Source organism: Aotus nancymaae, unplaced genomic scaffold (genome assembly GCF_030222135.1).
Source record: "Aotus nancymaae isolate 86718 unplaced genomic scaffold, 86718_ANA_hifiasm-v0.15.2.pri h1tg000014l, whole genome shotgun sequence".
Classification (NCBI taxonomy): Eukaryota; Metazoa; Chordata; class Mammalia; order Primates; family Aotidae; genus Aotus; species Aotus nancymaae.
Genome location: NW_026988425.1, coordinates 61,083,027 through 61,106,278, shown reverse-complemented (window position 1 = coordinate 61,106,278; position 23,252 = coordinate 61,083,027). Strand labels below are relative to the sequence as shown.

General features: G+C 38.3%; 1 protein-coding gene across 7 annotated transcripts in view; it reads right to left on the bottom strand.

The window, feature by feature from the left end:
* MAST4 (microtubule associated serine/threonine kinase family member 4) overlaps positions 1-23,252 on the bottom strand; it is a 564,457-nt gene that overhangs the window by 247,780 nt on the left and 293,425 nt on the right. For 3 of the 7 annotated variants that reach the window (XM_064376019.1, XM_012462236.2, XM_064376022.1), the window contains one exon: positions 7,338-7,373. The exons of the other annotated variants lie outside the window; for them this stretch is intronic. In XM_064376019.1, coding sequence (XP_064232089.1) covers positions 7,338-7,373 — 36 coding nt within the window. The remainder of the gene's footprint in view (positions 1-7,337; positions 7,374-23,252) is intronic. 7 annotated transcript variants of the gene reach the window in all.

The window sequence follows — 23,252 nt, the reverse complement described above, 5'->3', positions numbered from 1 at the left end:
ACGTTACCTTTTGGAATTTCACAAAATGAGTTATTGAAACTAAGGAAATGCCTCAGTACCCTAAACAACTCTACATGACCACTAAAAACCGTCTAGCACTTTGCTCTCCTGACTGCTTCTGTTTAAAGATGCAACAAATTTTGTGGACAAGCAGAGCACTCAACTAATACAAAACCGGTCAGTTCTAGAAAGTACTTCCCAGTTAGAAAGAAAACACATGCCAAGAATCAATAATCATCAAATAAAAAATTAGGAAAAGAGTCTAAAAGTATATAGTAAAACATTTGTGCCCACTATCCTACATGGTTAGACTATGGGTAAAAACTTATTCTTCACATTTCTGTATTTTTCTACAATAGAAATACTCAGAAAAATGATTCACGCTTTATGATCTAAGAATTTTCACAGTAAAATAAAATGCTGAGGCTCTAACACTGAAAGTACTTAAAGGAAAAATTACTTAATGCATCAAAAGACAGAAGTAGAAGCTTAGTTCTTTGCTTTGTAAACAATCTTTTCCCTAAGTGATACAATATGGGGTAATTTAAATGCTTTTTTTCCCTATCTGCATTTTCTAGTTTTTCTAAAATGGCCACCTACATGATTAATTGAAATATTATTTAAATTACTTTCTACAAAAACCAATTAGTCCTATTAAAATATTATAAATTCTATATTTTTACTCAAAAGATAGGCCACAATAATAGGGATACACATATCCATTTATTTTCCAAATAATTCTTGAGAATGCCTCCAGGTTAGAACTACTTCCCTCTTTGAAAGGATCCATAGAAGTTCAGAAAGGTCAAAATGTACAAACTCTTCTGAAATTGGCTATTTCAACTGAATACACAGGTGTCAGGCCCTCTGCCTTTCCTACTTTGCAAGCAGATCAGCCTCAAATCTGCTGAGTCAGGGAGACGACATGGCAACAGGGAGAAAATGGAACAGCAAGGTGGCTTGGTTTTTAAAATCCTATCATATGTCATTCATTGAAGGATGAAAGGGTTTCCTGATGATGAAAAAGCAACTAAACCAGGGCCACCTAACTCTTTTACGACAGGTTTTTAAAATGCATCTTAAGATGAGCTTTTTGTTCCTTCTATCCCGAATGCCATTTCCCAATAATTGAATGATAGCTTATGAAGCCAGAGAGCAATTTGTCACATCTCTGAATTCCTCTATGTACAAGGCCAAGTTTCACCAACCCCCTCTACCCCAAACAACTTGAAATATATGACTGTGTTGTGAGGTTAAGGTCAGCATGCAGGGTTACAAACACAGGCAGGCAGGATGATTTCTAGAGCAGCAGCCAAAAAGCAAGGTCTCTGCAACATCAGGAGTCATTTAGACTACACTGAGAAGAAGTATGAGTTTGGTCACCCTTAGGTGTGAGACAATGGAATCTGGGGGTTACAAGAGGATGCAGATTTAGGACCACAAAAAGCCAAGAAAGAGAGAATGTGATAGCCACAACCTTAGGAAGATCCACCTATAGCCCTTAAAGCACATCCTTTCCCAGCCAGTTGCATTATTTTGTTTTGTGGCAATTCTCCCAATGGCCAGCTAGACTTATTTTGTTCAGCCTTCCTGTTGAAGGCTCCTATGACCAACACCTGTCTCAATTGTCTTCGGCTGACCCTTGAAGATAGGAGAGTGAGATTCCCAATATTAACGTATCCCAAGAGGACAATGCTTTCTGCCAGACTCACATAGGGTATGAAAGCCTCTAACTACCCAGAATTTCTTTTAATCAGTTATACTGCTTTTGCAGTCGTTTTACAAAGCCATCTGGCTTTGCAGACATTAATACAAGGACTATGAAAAACCTCACTTTTTATTGTAGCCCCACAATGGGGAGCAATCCGCTTCAAAGTGTGTTGAGCTCATAGGGTTCTGGTGCCGAAATAGATCGCTCAGATTTATCATTGTTCAGGCTTCCAAGGAGCCTGGCCATCTCAGAGATAAAAGAATTCTTCTGAAAGCACCATGTAAAAGAAAATATTTGTTCAGTCACAGTGTTCCCTAACAAATGTGATCTTATGCTCCACAGCTGGACACCTGAGAAGATGAAAATGAAGGGGCCTTAACAGATACAGTGGAGACCTGGTCAGATAAATTGGAGGTTGGGGAACATGTGCCGCCCTAAATTGGAGAATGCTGAGGTGCTCTCCTTCCTGTGAATATCCTACTCATTCTTATAAAATGTTCCACACCTCAGGATGGCATTAAGTAGAAATCCTTTGACTTTTTTTTTTTCACTACTGAATTCAACTGCAATTATATTTAAAATATCTTTATTTCCCATTGCTTTGACAGCTTCACTTTTGAAGTTTTCTATTCATACATCTCAATAGTCCTATCTCTTTCTAAGCAATAGTAAGCTGGAAGGCAACACTAGCAGAGATAGTGTATTTTGGTGCAAGTAGTTATTTCATTCATTAGAATTTTTGTCATTTTTTAGCAGAAATAATAGCAGAAAATGAAGAATAAGTTGACATTTAAACATTTAGATGTATACAAGTATTGTATACATATTGGATTCATAACTACAGACCAAATTCAATATGTCAATTTAAAAGACAGTTTTTCGACATGACTTAACCTAGAAGTTAAATGCAGCTGGCAGTGCATGTCGCCAACTCACAACAGGTTCCCAAAGGAAAGAGGCTGCTATTTCTCTTTAAGGCACAGAAAATAAGGGTCACTGACTACTGACCCAGTGGCTTCATCCCAATAAATGGAGCAGTCTCAACTCATCTCTTAATAGCGAGAAGACCTATTAGCAGGGAAGAGGAGCACTCAGGTCACAATTACAGTTGATTTACAATTTCCACAGTGAGCCCGGAAACAGAGCGGATCCGTACTCCAAAAGAACTGCATCTTCTCTTGGGATGCTACACTTTCCCACTGACAGAGCCATTTAAAATTTCAGCAATATGGAAGTCCTGCACGAGCACTGAATCTGTTGTGTCAGTAGTTTGCTACCTCCTGTGTGGAGGAGGCTTAACGTACTCTAGTGGTGGACTAAGGCAAAATACACAGGAAGACTGGTGCCATTTCATTTTGAGACAATTTAAGGTGGTAACAAATACATGAAGGTAATATTTAATAAAGGCAGCATTTTGACAAGAAGATATTATTTAATTAGAACATTATATTAAGTTATATTTTATCTTGGCCATTTGTACGCAAACTTTATAAGTCTTAAATTAATATTTAATGTATAAAACATTGACCTTGATTCAGTTTTTTTTTTTTTTTTGAGATAGGGTCTCACTCTGTCACACAAGCTGGAGCGCAGTGGAACGATCTAGGATCACTGCAACCTCTGCCTCCCAGGCTCAAGCCATCCTCCCACCTCAGCCTCCTGAGTAGCTGGGATTACACGAGTGTGCCACCACAATGTGCTAATATTTTGTATTTTTTTTTTTTTTTTTTTTTTTTTGAGACCGAGTTTCACTCGTTACCCAGGCTGGAGTGCAATGGCGTGATCTCGGCTCACCGCAACCTCCGCCTCCTGGGTTCAGGTAATTCTCCTGCCTCAGCCTCCTGAGTAGCTGGGATTACAGGCATGCACCACCATGCCCAGTCAATTTTTTGTATTAGTAGAGATGGGGTTTCACCACGTTGACCAGGATGGCCTCAATCTTTTGACCTCGTGATCCACCCGCCTCGGCCTCCCAAAGTGCTGGGATTACAGGCGTGAGCCACCGCACCCGGCTATTTTTGTATTTTTTATTAGAGACGAGGCTTCATCATGTTGGCCAGGCTAGTCTCAAACTCCTGAGTTAAGTGATCCACCTGTCTTGGCCTTCTAAATTGCTGAGATTACAGGCATGAGCCATTGTGCTTGGCCACAGTTTTAATTTTTAGCTGAACTATTTTTCATATTGTACAATGTCACGTAAGGGTTGTAGGTTTCAGTTTGATATAGATTAAGAATGCCTCCAAACGAAGGTGGGCTCCAGTTTACCTCATCTCATTAGGACCAGGAGTGATATCCCCGGCCTTTATGGAGTACTGCTTTGAACATGAGACCTAAAATATTTTTGGAGGTATACTGTCATTTTCTGGTCAGTGCAGAATACTCATTTGCTTACTATCCTTAGGTCAGACTCAGGGACTGTAACATAACCTTAGTTGATTCATTTAAGTCAACATATGTGATTTTTTTTTTAACCCAATGTTGCAGTTTTAGGGCAACCCCCCTGACACCCCACCTTTTTAAGTCATGTGAACATTATTTTATGATTCTAGTGCGTCCCAGCTTATCACTTTGTCCCCTCTAATCATAAGTGGCTTTTTGGGCATCTTGGTCCACTGCAGTAGCTGTGGTTTTTCTGGTTTTGGGAAATAATAAAGTCCACAGTGACACTGTCTGTGCACTCCAATCCTCACTCCAACCCCCAGGCTTTCTGCTTGTTTATGTTTACTTGTTTCACAAAAACAAAAGTTCTCTATTCCAGTGTAAACAACTCTATCTTCCAAAGTCATTAGAAATCAGGCAGCCCTCGAACTAAAGGCTTAAATATAAGTATTATAAAAGAAACATTAAATGTAGTTATTATAAGAGAAACATATTTATAACACTTAAATGCACGTATTATAAAAGAAACAGGTGTCATCTTATGACACCTGTTGTTGATTTTTAGTGTGTTTTTAAATCTCGAATTCTACCTGTATTTTAAAACAATTTTACTTTAAAATTAACAATGTGGAATTTACAGATATACATAATTATATTTAAAATATACTTTTTTTATATTTATGTTTATCAACTCTGTCAATTTTGATAATGATTAAAACAAGTATAGGAAACACAATTTGAGTTGATCAAAATACAACTTATTTGAAAATACTGGAAACATAATATGCCTTTTATTTAGTATAGTTTGTATCATTTGTCACCTCTGACTATATCATGATTGACTCTTGGCTTTTGAGAGGTTCAACTTGTTCAAACAGGTTATAATTACCATTTCCTCTTTGCTATTTAAATTTTCACTACTGGCCAGCAGAAGTTACCTCAGTTTGGTTCATCTGCCCTTAATAGCTCAACCTCCACACATCGTTAAAAGCATTCTTGTTCATTAGCAAAAAAAAAATAAAAAGAAAGTGTTCCAAACAAAATTCTGCCTATATCAACCATGACATCCAGTTATGATGACCTTTAGTGGAGAAAAATATTAGAGACCAAAACCAGGGTAAATAAAGTGTCTATTAGATGGTTTTATATGAGTACTAGAGGAGGTAACTGTTTATCACCTTCTTTTTTTTCAAGACGGAGTCTCACTCTGTCATATAGGCTAAAGTGCAGCGGCAGGATCTCGGCTCACAGCAACTTCCGCCTCCCGGGTTTAAGCAATTCTCCCACCTCAGCCTCATGAGTAGCTGGGATTACAAGCATGTGCCACCATTTCCAGCTAATTTTTGTATTTTTAGTAGAGATGGAGTTTCTCCATATTGGCCAGGCCTGTCACAAATGGAATCTCAACTTTTAACACAATTTTATTTTATCTAAGCATATCATTCAGTAATAATTATAATAACAATCATTTCACCATTTTATTTTTGGCTACAGAATAAACTAATAATTTTTTTTCTACTTAATCAAGTAAACATAGGTAGAACCTACAAGGGATGTTCCTCTACTTCTACATGTAAAATAGAGACCTCACATTGGTGTTCATTTCTAAGTGAAAATTACCATTATTTTTAATCCCAGAGTTTTAGTGTTTAGCTTCAATATTTCAGATGCCTTTAGAAAAACACAAGGTATTTTTTACTTTAGTATTATACCAGCTAATGAACTCCAAAAAGCAAATAACAATGTCAGTAAATACAATTAGGTGAACATCATCTTAATATAGTATAAATTAAAAGTTAAGAATGGTCAAAAGCGTATCAAATACTAGAAAACTTTATCCACAGTCTCAAGTGTGACAATTTCCAAAGTCCATGTAATATTCAACATTAAGCTTAAAAAGAATTAAATCATAAAAGACTCCAAAGTACATGGTTTATTGTGCACTTCAGTTACAGTTCTTTGTTCACTTTACATTTACAAATTTCTAAGCAATCCAGATATGGGTATACTTCATAATTTGGTACATAAACAGACATACAAGCTAAATCTTACATTCATTGAAAACTTTAACCTATTAAGCTTTAATAAAGTAATTTAATTATTGTATGATTGAAAAGTCATGGCTGTATCCCAATACGTGCATCTTGGCATAATTTTATAATTATCACAGAGATAAAGTAAATCACATTTAAAGAATTAAAACTGACAGAAGTAGTAACCCTTAGTTTCTCAGTAAATATTTTTCCAATTAATGGCATCAGATAAAGAGATCCCCATACTGAGAAATATTAATTTTTTGGTTCTATTTATTGCATAGTGTTATATTACCTTTCATTTTAAAAGCACTTAAGATAAAACTCCTTCAATTTTAAATTTTTAATTAAACCAGAACAATGTGGAAAAATAACTGGCTAAAAAGTCATGAAAGTATGAAAGGAGAGTGAAGGAGGACTTACCAGAAATTACAAGTCACTAGAAAAGCCAGTGTATTCAAAACAGAATGATTTTGCACAGAAATAGACAGATAGGAGCAGAATAGAGAGCCCAGAAAGAGTTCCAAATATATATGGCATCTTTATATGTGACAAGGACAACATTTCAATCCCATGAAAAATAAAGGATCTTGTATCAACTAGGACTTAAGTAATTGGTCATCCATCTAGGAAAAAAAAAAAGAGAATCCTACCTCATCTCATGTACAAAATTGTAAGTTGAAGATTGAATGTCTTTTAAAATGATGAGAAAATTTAAGAGAATATCTGCATGACCTTGGGGTGGCCAATACCACTGTGAGCAAAACAAATAATTCAGAAGCAATAAAGAAAAAGACAGACACACTTGATTAAATAATTAACAATTTCATTTAGCAAAAGATATCATAAACAGATAAAAACTGCAAAGACAAATTTATATACATATAACAATGGATTAATACTTTCATTAAGAGTTTGTAGAAACTGAAAAAGAAAAACACTACTAAATGGAAAAATGGGCAGTGGAAATGAGCATGAAATGAAGAAAAGAGAAATGTAAATGAACAGTAAACATATGAAAACATACTCAACATCAGTGGTAGTGAAGGAAATGCAAATTAAAGTAATGACCAGGTACAATAAGATTGGGAATAATTAAGGGCAGTGACATCCAGTGCTGGTGAGAATGTAGGAAATGGGCATTCTTACGTTGGAAGGTGATTTGCTATTCTTTTGGGTAAAGTGATAACTATTAAAATTAGAAATACACATACCGTTTGACCAAGCAATTCCACTTCTGGGAATCTATCCTATAGGAGACAAAAGGACCAGTACGTAAGGATATAGGTATAAAATGTTTATTGCAGCATTGTTTGTTGTGGGTAGGGAAGAAAGGGAGTATTGAAAACAACAAGAATGTCAGTCAATAGAAAACAGTTAAATAAAATGTGCTATATCTATAATGTAGAACATAATATAATTATTAAAATGAATGGCATCAGTCTGTATCTACTGAGTTGGAAGACTGATAAGGTGACAAAAGCAAACTGAAGAGTGGGTATTTAACATTCTCGTTTAAGACAGATAGTAGCAACAACTGCAACAAATCAAGGTATGTGAATGTACCTGCACATATATGCATACGAAGTGAAAAATGGAAGAATACAGACCACTCTAATAATGACTACCTAAGGCTGTGGATAGAGACGGGGATTGGAAGGGATGGGGATCATTTACTTCCTCTTTGTATATCTTTGTGCTGTTTCACTAGTTACTATGAGCACAACATTAATTTCATAATTTTCAAATCTACATTATTAACTTTTTTTTTTTTTTTGAGATGGAGTCTTGCTCTGTTGCCAGGCTGGAGTGCAGTGGCGCAGTCTTGGCTCACTGCAACCTCCACCTCCTGGGTTCAAGCGATTCTTCTGCCTCAGCCTCCCGAGTAGCTGGGACCACAGGCGTGTGCCACCACGCCCAGCTAATTTTTGTATTTTTAGTAGAGACAGGGTTTCACCATGGCCAGGATGGTCTCGATCTCAACCTCGTGATCCATCCGCCTCGGCCTCCCAAAGTGCTGGAATTACAGGCGTGAGCCACCGCGCCCAGCCATTATTAACTTTTTAAAATGGTAGTACATTAGTAGTATTTCTATACATTCATCTTTAGGAAAACAGCAGCAAATGAACAAACATTCTTTCTTTGCCTGTGCATCTCACCATTGTGTTCATTTGGGGGTACATGCTTAATATCCATTCCATCTCTTTCCCCTCTGTGTATCAGCCATGTGGTTTGGGTAGAACTGACTAGCTCCATTTCCAAGGACTCTTGAATGGTCTAAGCCACTGTTCTCCAACAGAAGTACAATTCAGAGCCACTTATGCAGTTTAAAATTTTCCAGTAGTCACATTAAAATTACTTTGAAAGAAACAGGTTAACGTAATTTTAATAACGTTTAACCCAATATATCCACAAATACTATCATTTCAGCATGCTATTAACATAAGAATTACTAATGAGATATTTCACTTTCTTTTTCTGGATCTCAGTTTGGACTAGCCACATTGCAAGAGCTTGAGAGACACATGTGGCTAGTGGCTACTGCACTGGACAGAGCAAGTCTCAGCTAGATGCTCTGGTAATGCTAGAAACACTCCCATGTTCATGATTAAACACATAGTTTAAAATGGTCCAACCAAAGAGAAATCTATAATGGTAGGAGAATAAAATTTCTTCTTCTTCCATTAACTCTGGAAACTGTAGACAGACACTGAGGGATGAGCCAGGAAAAAAGCCTGCAGCCAGTATAAGAGGACCTGTGTCCCTGAGACAGTGCTGAGCCTCGGGACCAGACCCCCAGTGCAGAAGGACCTATGACCCAGAGACAGCACTGAGCCTTGGGGCCAGCCTCTCAGTGCAAGAGGACCTGTGTCCCTGAGATAGCACTAAGCCTCGGGACCAGACCAGATTTTTTTTTAAAAAGTATATAGTATCACTTTGTCCTTAAGATATCAATTGAACAAAATTGGCAGAAATTTAAAAATTAAAAAAGAAAAATCATATGACCAGAAACACCACTTTTTCTTTTTTTTCTTTTCTTTTTTTTTTTGTTGAGACGGAGTTTCGCTCTCGTTACCCAGGCTGGAGTGCAATGGCGCGATCTCGGCTCACCGCAACCTCCGCCTCTTGGGTTCAGGCAATTCTCCTGCCTCAGCCTCCTGAGTAGCTGGGATTACAGGCACGCGCCACCACGCCCAGCTAATTTTTTGTATTTTTAGTAGAGACGGGGTTTCACCATGTTGACCAGGATGGTCTCGATCTCTTGACCTCGTGATCCACCCACCTCGGCCTCCCAAAGTGCTGGGATTACAGGCGTGAGCCACTGCGCCCGGCCAATTTTTATATTTTTAGGTGAGACAGAGTCTCACCATGTTGGCCAGGCTGGTTTCCAACTTCTGACCTTAAGTGATCCACTTGGCCTCTGACTCCCAAAGTGCTGGGATTACAGGCATGGGCCACTGCACCTGGCCGGCCTCCACCTTCTTTTCTGATTTTTGCGCTCTAGACTAAGGTTTCTCATCCTCGGCACTGCTGATATTTTGGGCAGATAATTCGTTGGGCAGATAATTCTTTGGGGTCATCTTGTTCTGCAGGATGTTTAGCGGCATCCCTGACCTCTCTCTATTAGAAGACAATGGGAGAAACCCTGGTCCTCAAATAGTTGTGACAACCAAAAATGTCTCTAGACATTGCCAAATGTCATCTTTGGGGGTAAAATCACCCCTAGTGGAGATGCACTGTCCTAGCAATCAGTTCAAGTGTATAACTGACCTTCATTGTTGTACTGGACTCAGACACTGTAGCAATCATTAAAGCATGATATCACCCTCTGTGTCCCCTGCATTACAACAGGTTGGACTGGTGGTCCTCTCCCCAGACACTGAACCTCCTCTGGTCACACTCTTCCTCTTCTACCCCCTCTACATGCCAAGCCTGAGCTCTCCATTGTAGTTCTTCTCTCCAGAAGAAATGTGGCTAGTTCCTTCTGACTTTAGCTTTAAATCATTACTTGAGCTGCTCCCTGAACCACCCACAAACTATACATCCCTTGCACTTCTCTGAGGGGCTCTTTGGACAAAGTATTTGCTCATTTATGATAACTTATTCCTCAACTCATTCTCCCCAGCCTGGCCCCTCTCTTCCATCAGCACATCTTGGGGGCCATTCCATACCATCTTTCCACATGGTATTGGCTTACACATTGTCATATTTAATCCATCTCTAAGACTAGAATTTCAGTGCAAGTACTGGTCAACATTTCATAGCTCCTCAGATTGATCTAAGGATTCAATACAATTTCAATTAAAATATCAACAGGCTTTTTTGTAGAAGCTGACAAACTGATTCTACAATTAAGGAAACTAGAATAGCCAAAACAACTCTGAAAAAGATAAACAAAGTCGGAAGACTAATGCTTCTGAGATCAAGACTTATTATAAAGCTACAATAATCATAGCTGTATATTGATATAAAGACAAATAAACCAATGAAACAGAAAGTCTGTAAACAGAAACACAAATACACAGATAACTAATTTTTGACAAACGTTCAAAGCATTTCAGTGGAGAAAAAATAGCCTGTTCAACAAATGGTGCGGGAAAAATTAGAGATGTGTATGCAGAAATGAACTTCAAGCCACACCTCATCCCTGTGTATAAAAATCAACTCAACATTAATCACACACCTGAATGTATAATCTAAAACTATAAAACTTATGGAAGAAAACATAGGAGAAAACCTTTGTGACCTGGATTAGGCAAAGATGGCTTAGATCCAACACCAAAAGCACCTAAAGAATGAATTAATGAAGCTTTTGCTTTTCAATAGATGCTATAAAGAGAATAAAAACACAAGCCACAGGCTGGGAGAAAACATTTACAGATCACATATATCAGGCTTGTTTACAATGGCCAAAAGCAATAAATAACCCAAATGTCCAGCGGCAAGAGACTAATGAAACTGACACAGTCATTCAATAGGATATTACTTAGCAAAAAAACCCTAATCGACATATGCTATGACATGGATGAATCTCAAAATAATTACACTGATAAGCCAGGCCAGAAAAAGGGTGCATACAGTATCACTTTATTTATGTAAAATTTTTTAAAAATGCAAACTAGTTTTTAGGGATGGAAAGCACTGGTAGTTGCCTGGTTAGGGATGTGGGGGTGGGGGAGCAATGACAAAGGGACAGGAGAAAACTTCTGGGGGAGATGGATATTTTATTATCTTTACTGTGCTGGTGGTTTCACAGGAGTATACACATATCAAAATTTATGATATTGTACACTTTAAATTACGCACAGTTTACTGTATGCCAATTATGTCTCAATAATGTTTTTTTTTAAGAAACAAATCTAATGCTAGCTATTGGGAAAAACCTAACTACTATACCATGTAGGGACAGTTGAAATTGGTTCATGCTACTTGGGAATCCATGAAAGGAAGCAGTTTTAGAGGTTTTGTTTTGTGGTTTTTCAGTTCCTCTGTGGGTTAACATAAGCAGAATTGACAATTCTTGGGTGTATTAACATAATACAGCCTAGATGATATTAAATTGTAGATGTGGTGTGTGTTGGGAGGGAAGACTTAGATCCTTACGAAAACCAATTTGTAGTTTCTTTGCTTTAACTCTCCTTTGAAGTGCTTCCCAACACAACCACCACCATCACCATCTCTACTGTGGTCTTAAAGGTATGTCCAACCAACATCTTTCGAAAAAAAAAAAGAATAAAGCTAAGAGGCCTGAATTCTCAACGATAATAATTAAGTAATATGCTTTTAGCCAGGTATTTGATGACAACATTTCTCACCATTATTCTATCAGATTCAACTATATCTACATATTGGTAGTACCTTAAAAATCCACCTTAAAAAGCCACCACTATTCCCCTAAGACAGGAAACCTGTGTAGTGATCTATTAATTTCATTCCAGTGTATGATGTCAAGTGCATTTTAAAAATATACTTCATCGCTTCCAAGTGCTTCTTTAATCCACAAGGACTGGTTTTGGCATTTAAACTAATTTATTCTAGACATAAAAAACCTTCTGCTTATTTTCGCAGATAATTGATTCTTGATTTGTTAAGATACTAAACACTATAGTTTATATACTAAAATACAAAGCCCCTGGTAAACCCACTCAAGTGCCCCATGCAAAGCAAATTTGAATGTTTATTGCCTCAGCAGAGAGGCCAAAAGGAGCTGAGAAAAGGAGCAAAACTCTTCCTCACTTTGTCCTGCTGCTAGTCCAGGGGGAAGGTCCCACTCTCCTGCAATTAACATTACTACTTGTTCCACAGCGGCCACATATGGAAGGTACACAGTACCAAATTCTCAAATCAAATGCCCTCCTCAATTTCCTAAAAATAAAATAAATGTAGAAGATAATCTCTGCCTCAAAGTTGACCCCTCTAAGTAAAAGCATATACACCACCACCAATAACAATAAAAGACTGCATTGGAAAATCAGGATTTAGCAAGAATTAGGCACTTGGTGCTTATGTTAACAAAAGGTTAATCCCATAGATTTCTATGACATACCAAAAGTTTAAAAACACTTTTTTCTGTGCAATAAAGAACACAAAGCATAAGCTAAATTAGTATTTTGATAAAAGATACCTTCACATAAACATCTATAAAATATGTAAATATTTCTTGAAAGATTACTTTAATTTTCTAATATACATGTTTAAATTCACTCATTTATTTATTTTTTAGAGCTAGGGTCTCATTCTGTCACCCAGGCTAAAGTGCAGTGGCATGACCACAGCTCACTGTTACCTCAAACTCCTGGGTTCTAGCAATCCTCCTGCCTCAGCCTCCCTAGTAGCTAGGACTACAGGTACATGCCACCATGCCTAGCTAATTTTTTTTTTTTTTTTTTTTTTGTAGAGACTGGGTCTCGTTATTTTGCCCAGGCTGGTTTCCAACTCCAGACCTCAAGCAATCCCCCTGTCTTGGCCTCTCCACGTGCTGAGATTATAGGAGTGAGCCACTGTACCTGGCTTGAATTTATTATAAGAATTTGCAATCTAAAAAAAGTTTTAAATGTGTTTGTCTATGCTACATTAGATTCATACCACCCATTTCCACATGCAAATCAAATATATAGACTATAGTCAACAAAACGTTTTCTTCTCATGCAAATGTGTTCACAGAACTATGTGCAGAGAATTTCCTTATGGTACTGGTCAACAGTTATCTGAGTGATGCGTGGGATGAAGAAGAGTTCACATGGCCACTGGAAGGAAGTGTGCAGTTACTGGCATTTCCATGGGTTTATCTCGTGTTCCCATACTTAAGCATGGGAAAGCCCTCAACATCATCCCAGAAGAGGTGACTTCATAAAACAACCTATTAAAAGAAAACATGTGTATTCAGATGAAAAAAAGTGACCCACCAAAATCCTCAGAGGGTGAGGTCCTTAACTCAGAAAAGTAGAGAAAGAAATCCTGAAAAATGTTTGATGTGTTTTCCCTTAGTTCCTTAGGTCTGACAGTCTACTGCCACAAGGAGTAAAAGAATTATTTAAATCTCAAGAGCCAAAATGGCAGAAGAGATGGCATGGATTCCAAGAAACACCAGGACAGAAGAAAAGTCCTACTTTCCATGGTTCCCTGTTAGAGCTACCAGGGCCCAACTTGCTATCACACAACGGGGATAAAGAGAGAACAATACAGAATTCAGAATTCAGCTGCTCTGCTCACATGGATAATTGGCTAATGAATAAATCTGGGGACTGCCAGCTATTGCAGCTGGGACCATAAGAGCCCACCCGTGTGACTGTCACTACCCTCTTGATCAGTCTGAGGTAAACTCAGCATCCTGGTAGTGCTGAGTGTGTTCCTGCAGGTTTCCCCTACAGTGGCAAGGGTATACTTTTAGAGTGAGTTTGGGGCTTTGCTTTCCAAAATATTCAAAGAAACTATGACAAGCATGGTGAAGTCAAGCAAACTCTGAGTTTTACCCTTTATTGAGCCATACTGTGGGTGTTGATGCTCACATTTCTTTATAAAACAAAACATATCTGTATTAGCCTGTTCTCACACTGTTAATAAAGACATACCTGAGACTGGGTAATTTTTTTTTTTTTTTTGACTGAGTCTTGCTCTGTCGCCTAGGCTGGAGTGCAATGGTGCAGTCTCGGCTCACCGCAACCTCTGCCTCCTAGGTTCACGTGATTCTCCTGCCTCAGCCTCCTGAGTAGCTTGGATTATAGTCACATGCCACTATGCCCAGCTAATTTTGTATTTTTAGTAGAAACAAGGTTTCACCATGCTGGTTAGGCTGGTCTTGAACTCCTGACCTCAGGTGATCTGCCCCTCTCGACCTCCCAAAGTGTTGGGATTACAGGCGTGAGCCAACACACCCAGCCAAGACTGGGTAATTTATGAAGGAAAGAGGTTTAATAGACTCACAGTTCCACATGGCTGGAGAGTCTTCACAATCATGGCGGAAGGCAAAGGAGGAGCAAGTCACGTCTTACATGGTGGCAGACAAGAGAGCTTGTGTAGAGGAGCTCCCATTTATAAAACCAACAGATCTTGTGAGACTTATTCACCACCATGAGAACAGTGTGGGGGAAGCTGTCTCCATGATTTGATTATCTCCACCTGGCCCCACCCTTGACACATGGGGATTTTTACAATTCAAGGTGAGATTTGGGTGGGGACACAGCCAAACCATATCAATACCCACTCCCTTGCTGATATCTGTGTTTCTGACCCAAGCACATTGACCTCAAAAACAAAAGGCTGCTTGCCAGTCCCTGGGAGTTAGGAACCCTCAATTCTGGTCATGGTTTGCAATCAACATATGTACTCTCTGAGCACAAGCAAGCCTCAAATCCTGTGAGTCATTAGTTCCTTGTTTACTAAATAAAGATATTTTCAGTCAGACTTCTCTTAAGGTTTCTTTCAGCTCTGAAATTCTATGATTAAAATTTTCCATATAGACAGCTATAATATAGCATATTATTCTCTCAACACCTGTCAGTCCCAAAACACAGTTTCAAGGAGTGGCCTGATTACCCTGCTGAGAAGGGATGGCTTAAATCTGAAAGAGGGGCCACTGAGGACAGGGAGTGAGTTCCCTCACGGCCTGATGATATTGGGCCAGAACACATGTGCAGTCTGTCTCCACAATACACACTAGCAACGCAAAGAGCTTGTGTCCTCAGGGTTGACCAATGCAGGGTACAAGTGAAAGATCTACCGAAGGACATGGGGTCAACTGCCCCTTTCACACCTCTTCCTGGAAATAGAACAGCCCCTGAAAAAATGCTACTCCAATGATCCGGCAGTAAGGGGACTTCCCCTGTGGTCTTTTGCCTAACTTGACAGGACAAAAATAAATGATTTGGGGAGAGAGAAAGAAGGGCATAATTCCCAATATATTTTATTTATTTAAGAAAACATACAGTAATTATTTATGCCAGGTACCGTTTTAAACACTTCACAAATATTAATTTAATCCTCTAAACAATTTGAGGACACAATAATATCCTCATTCTGCTTTAGGAAACTAAGGCACATAGAGGTTAAGGTCATGCAGCTGGCTAAATGGCAGAGACAGGATTCACACCTAGGCTGTGTGACTTCTGAGTCCATGCTCTGAAGTGCTGCTCAGTGACTGATTATCTGTTGAGTAATAGATGTGAGAAGGTGACTTTTAGTGAGACAGCACAGATACATGCCTGTCTCAGTGGGCCACTCTAAATAAGCCTTGATGAAAAAGACCACTCACTAAAAAACTTTACCCCAATCCTACTCGATTCAGATTTGCTAAAAAGTTATTCCAGTAAACATGAAATAGGAAACTTCTGCTCCTGCCTTTGGCTATCCAAAAGCACACTTCACCACTACACATACCCCCTGAAACTAAGAACGTTAGTTCTCAACTGGGAGTGGCATTTTAGATTCACCTTGAAAAGTGGTTAAAAGTACACAAGCCTCTGCCTTACCTTGCCCTCAATACACACTAGATTCTGATTGCATTCCCAGGGGTGTTTGGCAGTACACACATATTTTGATAAACCTCCCCACTGGTAACCTCACCTTCTCCCCTGGGACAAAACTAAGGTCTTCATATAATTTTCAAAGGTAAGAAGATCCATCCTACATTGTTTCTATCTTCCAAATCTCTTCCCTACCCACCTCACAGAAGACAAATGCATGTGTGATAAGGAAAGCTGCAATTACATGCCAAATACCAAACCGGCTATTCGATGAATATATAAATGCAATTGACATTCTTCCACAGTCTGAAATCCTCTCTTTGCTCTCAGGATAGATTACACCGTTCTCTTTTTATATAAACATGCCACTTTAAATGCTAATTCAGATGTGACACTCGAATTTTTCTTCGTTTTGTTTTTGGGTTTCTAACATTCAACATAACACTGGACTTCCATGTGGCTTTAACAATAGATATTTTGAATTATTGCTTCAATATTTGTTGGGGTGGGAAGACAGAGAGTGCTAAGAAGAAAACTAAATTTATTTTAAAACTTATCTAAATATGATTTACAAGTCCTTTATTTTGTTTGAATTAAGCTCTTTCCCTCTCTTTTAGGAAATACTGCCTTTACTTTGCTGAAAATCTCACAAATGTAATTCAAATAAGTTAGAAAACCAAGGTGATTCCCACTTCTTGCATTCTAGAAATAATCTCATTTTACTCAAACTACTTTCTAAACAGGCAGTCAAGGCAGTATTTTCTGATACATAACAGGCCTGAATGTTAAGTCTTCCTTTTAAAAAATACACAGACACACAGACACGACACAGACACACACACACACACACACACACACACACGTGTGCGCATCAACCTATGCCTATTCAATTACATAGAAGCTTACTTCCTATCTTATGTCAAAATTAGGAATTCCAATTTTAGAAATACCCTATTCCAATACATACAATTCAATATGACTGAGACAGGAGACAGCCATGGGTCCTTGGTGAAATCCCACTTTCAAGTTTAAAACACCCTGGAGGCTGGAATCCCGAACTGCTGGTCCTGGATGAAGCCCGCCCTTTCCTGGCCAATTCTTTCTGAGTAATGCCCACCCGTGCCCTGGGAGGATGAGGTAGAGACTAGGGAAGTCTGCACATTTTGCAAGGTGAAGAAGCCTGGCCTTTTCTGTTCCTATGTGGTGACCTGGGATTCTATCCGTGAGGCGGGAAACCTGCCTCACAGACAGAATCCCAACTCTCTCTCTCTTTGCTTAGAGTTATTTTTCCTTTTTGCCCAGTAAATTCCATTTTCCCCACCCTTCTATAGATCCACGAGCCTAATCTTTCCTGGTTGTATGACAAGACTCCAGTTTTAGCTGAACTGAGGAGAAAGTTCTCCAATAAATGTATGTACAGTAAGACAAGCTCTATCTCCGAAGTCCAGCAGGCCCAGCTCCACCCAGAAGTTACCATCAAGCTCCCCTGCTTTGCTGTCCCAACTACTTTTTCACAATATTCTCTCCCTCTGTTGGTCACTCTCATCGTCCATCTCATCTCTGGACACACTTTCCTGCCCTTAACCAAGAAAGGCAAAATTAGAGAGTGGTAAAATAAGTTTATTATTCTTTTCATACATTTATTAATGTATTCATATGGTAAAATGATTCTCAACACTTGTTCAACTTTCTACTAGCCTTGATTCTTGCCAGTTCACCAGAAGCATCCCATTAATTAATCGTCTTCTGCTATGCTAAATTTAACTTGGGTGACAACCTGCCCTGACCAAAGGTATGTACATTTCAGTAAGGTACCAAAGACGTCTCCAAGATCCAGCAGAATTACTTTCTAGTACTGGCATGTTTGACATGTGGTAGATGTGTTTAAGATGGAAATCCCCTTTGCGGTCAGCAGGGTGGACCACCTAGCAGACCTAAAACTATCAAATGCCAGTAGATACCTAGCCCACTTATTCCAAGGCCAGCCCTGCTAGACTCCAACCACTCTGAATAGTGAAAGGGTGAATGGAGAAAAATCATAAAAACATGTAAACCAAATATAAAATTCTAAGCCCCCCCCCCCCCCCCACTGACTGAATGAATCCCCCTTCTCAGCCAATAACATTCCAAAGTAAACCTGAAAAACTAGTTCAGGCCATGATAAGAGAGGGTTGGACATGCCTCACGATACCCTCCCTCCCTTTGGAATTCAGCACAACTGACCAGCTGCCATTAAAACAGAGATGTTAAGACTGACAAAACAGGCTCTTTGTAGCGTAAGAGACCAAATTCCAATGTGACTCTAGTATAGCATCACATGACAGATGGCAGGCCCTAAAAGAAATTAAAGTACTTTACCCTAAAATATATATTTTTGACACATTTTTAAATGGCCCTGCAAATCTATCTCTTGTGGGGAAAACCTACATTCTGTAGAGAATCTCTTCCTTTTCCAGGGCTTTTCCTGATCCAGGAGAGATTAAACTAAGAGTCTGATGCCTTTTAAGTTCCGATAAGAGACATTTACTATCTCTTCTACATAATAAGAACCCTAGTTTCCACAATCACTTATCTTAACCCAGACACTCCTTTCTCCTGATTCCAGGTCTTAGATAATAACAACTCTTTCAAGGAACTGCCAATCAGAAAATCTTTGAATCTACCTGTAGTCTATAAGCACCACCCACCCAGCTATCCCATATTTCCAGACCAAACCAATGTATAATTTACATATATTGACTGGTATCTTCTGTTTCCTCAAAATGTATAATACCAAGTGTAACTCAACCACCTTGGGCACATGTTCTCAGGGCCTCTTGGGATGTGCCTCAGGCCTTGGTCGCTCATACTGGGCTCAGAATAAATTCCTTCAAATATTTTACAGAGTTTGACTCTTTTTCATTGACAAACTCTATAAAGAGGAATATTGTAATCAGCTGCTAGTATTATTGCTAGATCAGTTCATTAAAATAAGCCAAACCTTTTAAATTGCCTCTGGGATAGTTTAAACACTTTCAGCAATTCCTTAGCATGAAGGGACATCGTTTTCAAGGACTACTATACATACTAGGAGCTGCTTCTGCTTTGGGTTGCTGATGCTGGATATTCCTTTGTTTTTGTTTTTTTGTTTTTTGTTTTTTTTTGAGATGGAGTCTCGCTCTGTCGCCAGGCTGGAGTGTAGCAGCGCAATCTCGGCTCACTGTAACTCCTGGGTTCAAGTGATTCTCTGCCTCAGCCTCTTGAGTAGCTGGGATTAAAGGCATGAGCCAGCACGACTGGCTAATTTTTGTATTTTTCAGTAGAGATGGGATTTTGCCATGTTGGCCAGGCTGGTCTTGAACTCCTGACCTCAGGTGATCTGCGTGCCTCAGCCTCCCAAAGTGCTAGGATTACAGGTGTGAGCCACTGCACCAGGCCCTGAATATGTTTTAAAAAGCACCCTTAAAGCATGAGTGTGGACATAAAGATGGGAACAATAGACACCGGGGTCTGCCAGGTCTACTAGTGTAGGGAGGCAGGGGGGAAAGGGCTAGAATGAAAATAAATTTAAAACAGCTGTCACAATCAAATATCATAAAACAATCCATCAATCAATCAAGCAAGCAAGCATGTGTGGCCAGAGAACTTGAAGCTAAGAAACTGCCAAGTGTCAGTCACTGCTTCTACTAAAATGATGTGATAATTGCAGATAATTTTATAGATCCCAGACCTCCAAGGCTCCATGAAACAATGCACCACGGTTTAGAATTAAACAAGGTAGAGGAAAGGTCATTTTAAGTAGCAGGGAGAATCTATTTGCTAAGAATAGATAATACAGTTTCCTTCTGCTCCGTATGGAGACATCTGAAAGACCATTTAAAAGCAGGAGGAGGCACAGGAGCTGGCCTGAGCCAATTCCCTGCTCCTCTCTCCAGGGTATAAACACCATCAAGGCACTCCAGGGAATCCCATGAAAAAAGAAGCCTCTCTATCCTGGAGAGCTGTTTATTTAGGCAATTAACAAAATACAAAGGGGTCCTTTAAAAATAAATCATGGCTGCCAGGGACACCTTGGTTTTGCTCATAATCATCTTGGGCTCCTGTCTTGGGCTTTTCCACTTTTTGCACTTTCCTTGTCTGAAAACAAACACTTCCCAGTGAATTTTTCCACTTAGAAATGTAATTTCAGGATTCAAATTATGGGTGAATTTTAGATAAAAGTACCACCACAACAATGGCACTTCCATAAATACAGACAATACAAATTAATTATTAGAAAAATCTAAATCAAACAACATCCAGAAGGGTGATGTGTTCCACAATGAATTGAAACTGTGAGGGATCTGGCTCCAGCCATCCAGCCACAGCATCATGGCTTGTCCTCCTGGAGAAGCACAGTGACAGGACCTAAGAGAATAGGGCAGGTCCACCACTTGGAGGCTCCCAATCTAGGAGGGGGAGGCAGATTTGTACAGACTTTATGACTGTCTGCACTGTGTAGTTTTTACACCAGGCACCTTGTTGAACACAAAGAACAGGCATTCAGAGTCACGTCTCTTCAGTGGGATAACAGTCTAGAGCAACAAATCTAGTTCTGAAGCTATGTGTAATAATATACCATCACAAATGCTATTGTCTCATTTCCTTCATCCCCTGGCTTTGGGTAGTATATACTAAAGCATTTCAAGATTACTAAAATTTTCATCATAATTTTTTTCTGTGATATTCTGGCATTTAACCAATTGGTGTCTGCCACTGTAGCTATTTCAGTTATTGTCAAATCATATTTATTTGGACCAACCTTCATTATGAGGCAATATAAACCAAATACACACAAAAACGCAGATGTGATATATTTTCTTATTCAAAATAGTGTTCACGTAATTTTTATTCAAATTACTTAAAAATCTACATAAACACTTGGTTAAAGCAATTTAAATCTTACTTCCATACAATCACTCAGTATTTTATATAAAATATTTCAAGAATACCAAAAATGTAGAGGGTATAATATAAACACCCATACACACACTACCACATTAATGATATACATGAAACTCCTCATAGAGCCCTCTCAAATCCAATTTATTTCATTCCCTCCACTAGTAAGTGACCTTTATCATAAACTTGCTCTCCATGCATGTTTTTATACCTTTACTGTAAATGTCCATATTCAGAAACAACCTATTGTTTTGCATATTTTTAAGTTTTATAATATAAATGCCATCTTGTACCCAGAATTTGCTTTTAGCACTGCTTATCATTATATTCTTGATAATTATACCTGCTGATACATATATACTGGTTCAGTTACTTTACCTGCTGTATAATATTTCACTATCTGACTATATTATGATTTTGACAGGTAGCAGAAAGGAGGGGGTAAGAGAATGAGATAACTTTAGTTCCAAGGAGAATGAGGGGGAAAATGCAGGAAGAATCTGGGATCAGAAGAAGCCTTGGCACATGGCTATTCGTTGAATGGAGAAAGAAGAGAAATAGCTAAAATCCAGCTGCCTAGGAAGCTGGAATGCCTCTGGAAAAGTGATCTGGAGTTAGTTGGTTATCTCGTAACAGCATCTTGCCTAGAAAGCAGTTTCCTTCACTTCTCTTGTCCATTACCCTTTGCACCATAAAAAAAAAGGAGGTCACAATTATTGCTTCTGCACCTTTTAAAAATGTATATAAAACAAGAGACTCTTGAAGTTAGTTCTCTTTAAAATGACTGTAAATAATAAATTAGTGGGGATCTTAACATTTTTCTAAATAACAAGAAAAACATTTCCTGTGGTCTTTCATTTGTGAAAGCTTTCAATTTAATACATGTTTTTATCATGATTCTGGATGTAAAAATTATCTTTAAGCTTATTTAAAGCAATATTCAAATTTTTCCAAAAAATCTGGAACACCCTCTAAGTTTCAGAATGATAAAAATGCAATTTAAAAAATACTATCCTTCAATACATATAGATTTGAAGCAGCAGATAAATAAAAATAAAGGCCTTTTTAGCCTTTATCAAAGTATACACCCTCTAACAAGTTGGATCACTTTGCTGTATAACCAAAGACAATAAGAAATACATCACACTGTGTGCAGTTGCTCACTGTTAATATGGAAAAAAAAAAGACTTAAAAGAACAGCAGGAGCAAATCCTCAATCTTTCTGAGAGAAGATATAAAAAGATTTCACAGCATTTATGGAGGAGGCATGTATGCAGTAAGTAAACTAAGAAAGTGTTAACAGGTTTAATTATCAGCTACTATTATGTTGGCTAACTGATACTAATAAAGATACATTTCTGCCTTTCTTCATTAGATTTGTATAAAATCACTCTAGCATTTATTTTAAAAACCATTTTCCCTTTCTCAAAGTCATAAAAGAACCTTGCATGCATGAGGAGAGTAATTACTGGCATCTGTACAGTATTCACTGAAAATGCTGAATGACACTGGGTTCTAGAACAGCTATGTCAGGCATTGTTAATTATCTGGGGAACATTTGTGTTTAACATAAAATACAAAATAGCATGTTTACTTTCGGTTTACCTCACTTGGAAGTATTAATTTTCCCAGAATTCACTAAAAAAGGTAGATTTGTGTTCACATATACATATACCATGTGCTTCGTGCTCATCATCTGAATGCTCAATTGACTTTTAATAGGGAGGGGAGTTTAAATGGCTCTGATGTAATTCAGACCTTCTCTATGTTTCCAAAGGATGGGCTCCAAACAAACTTATGTCACCATTCTTTTTTCAGTAAAGACACCGTTTTCTCAAATAAAGAAATTTAAATATTTTCTTTATCACATATTTTCACATTAACTCATGGCTATCAGCTAACTTGAACAGAATTGAGACTTACACAAGTGCAAAAGAGGAAATGACCATTAAATAGAAACATGAAATCCAATTCCATAATTAACATGATCTTTGTATTATTGGAAACACTAATGTGATAAAACAAGCAACAAAAAAATAAAACCCATGTGCAATCTATTAAAAAGGCTAAAAACAAGATTTGACTGAAGTTCTGAAGTTTCTAAATAAAAAAGAAAGGGTGTTTAAGCCTTAAATAAAAGTACAAACAAGCAAATGAGATTTTTTTCTGTAGAAGTATTTCATGTAGTTTTCTATTTTCCTTCTGCCTCATCATGAGAAATATCAAAAAGTTTGGACTTTCTAAGTT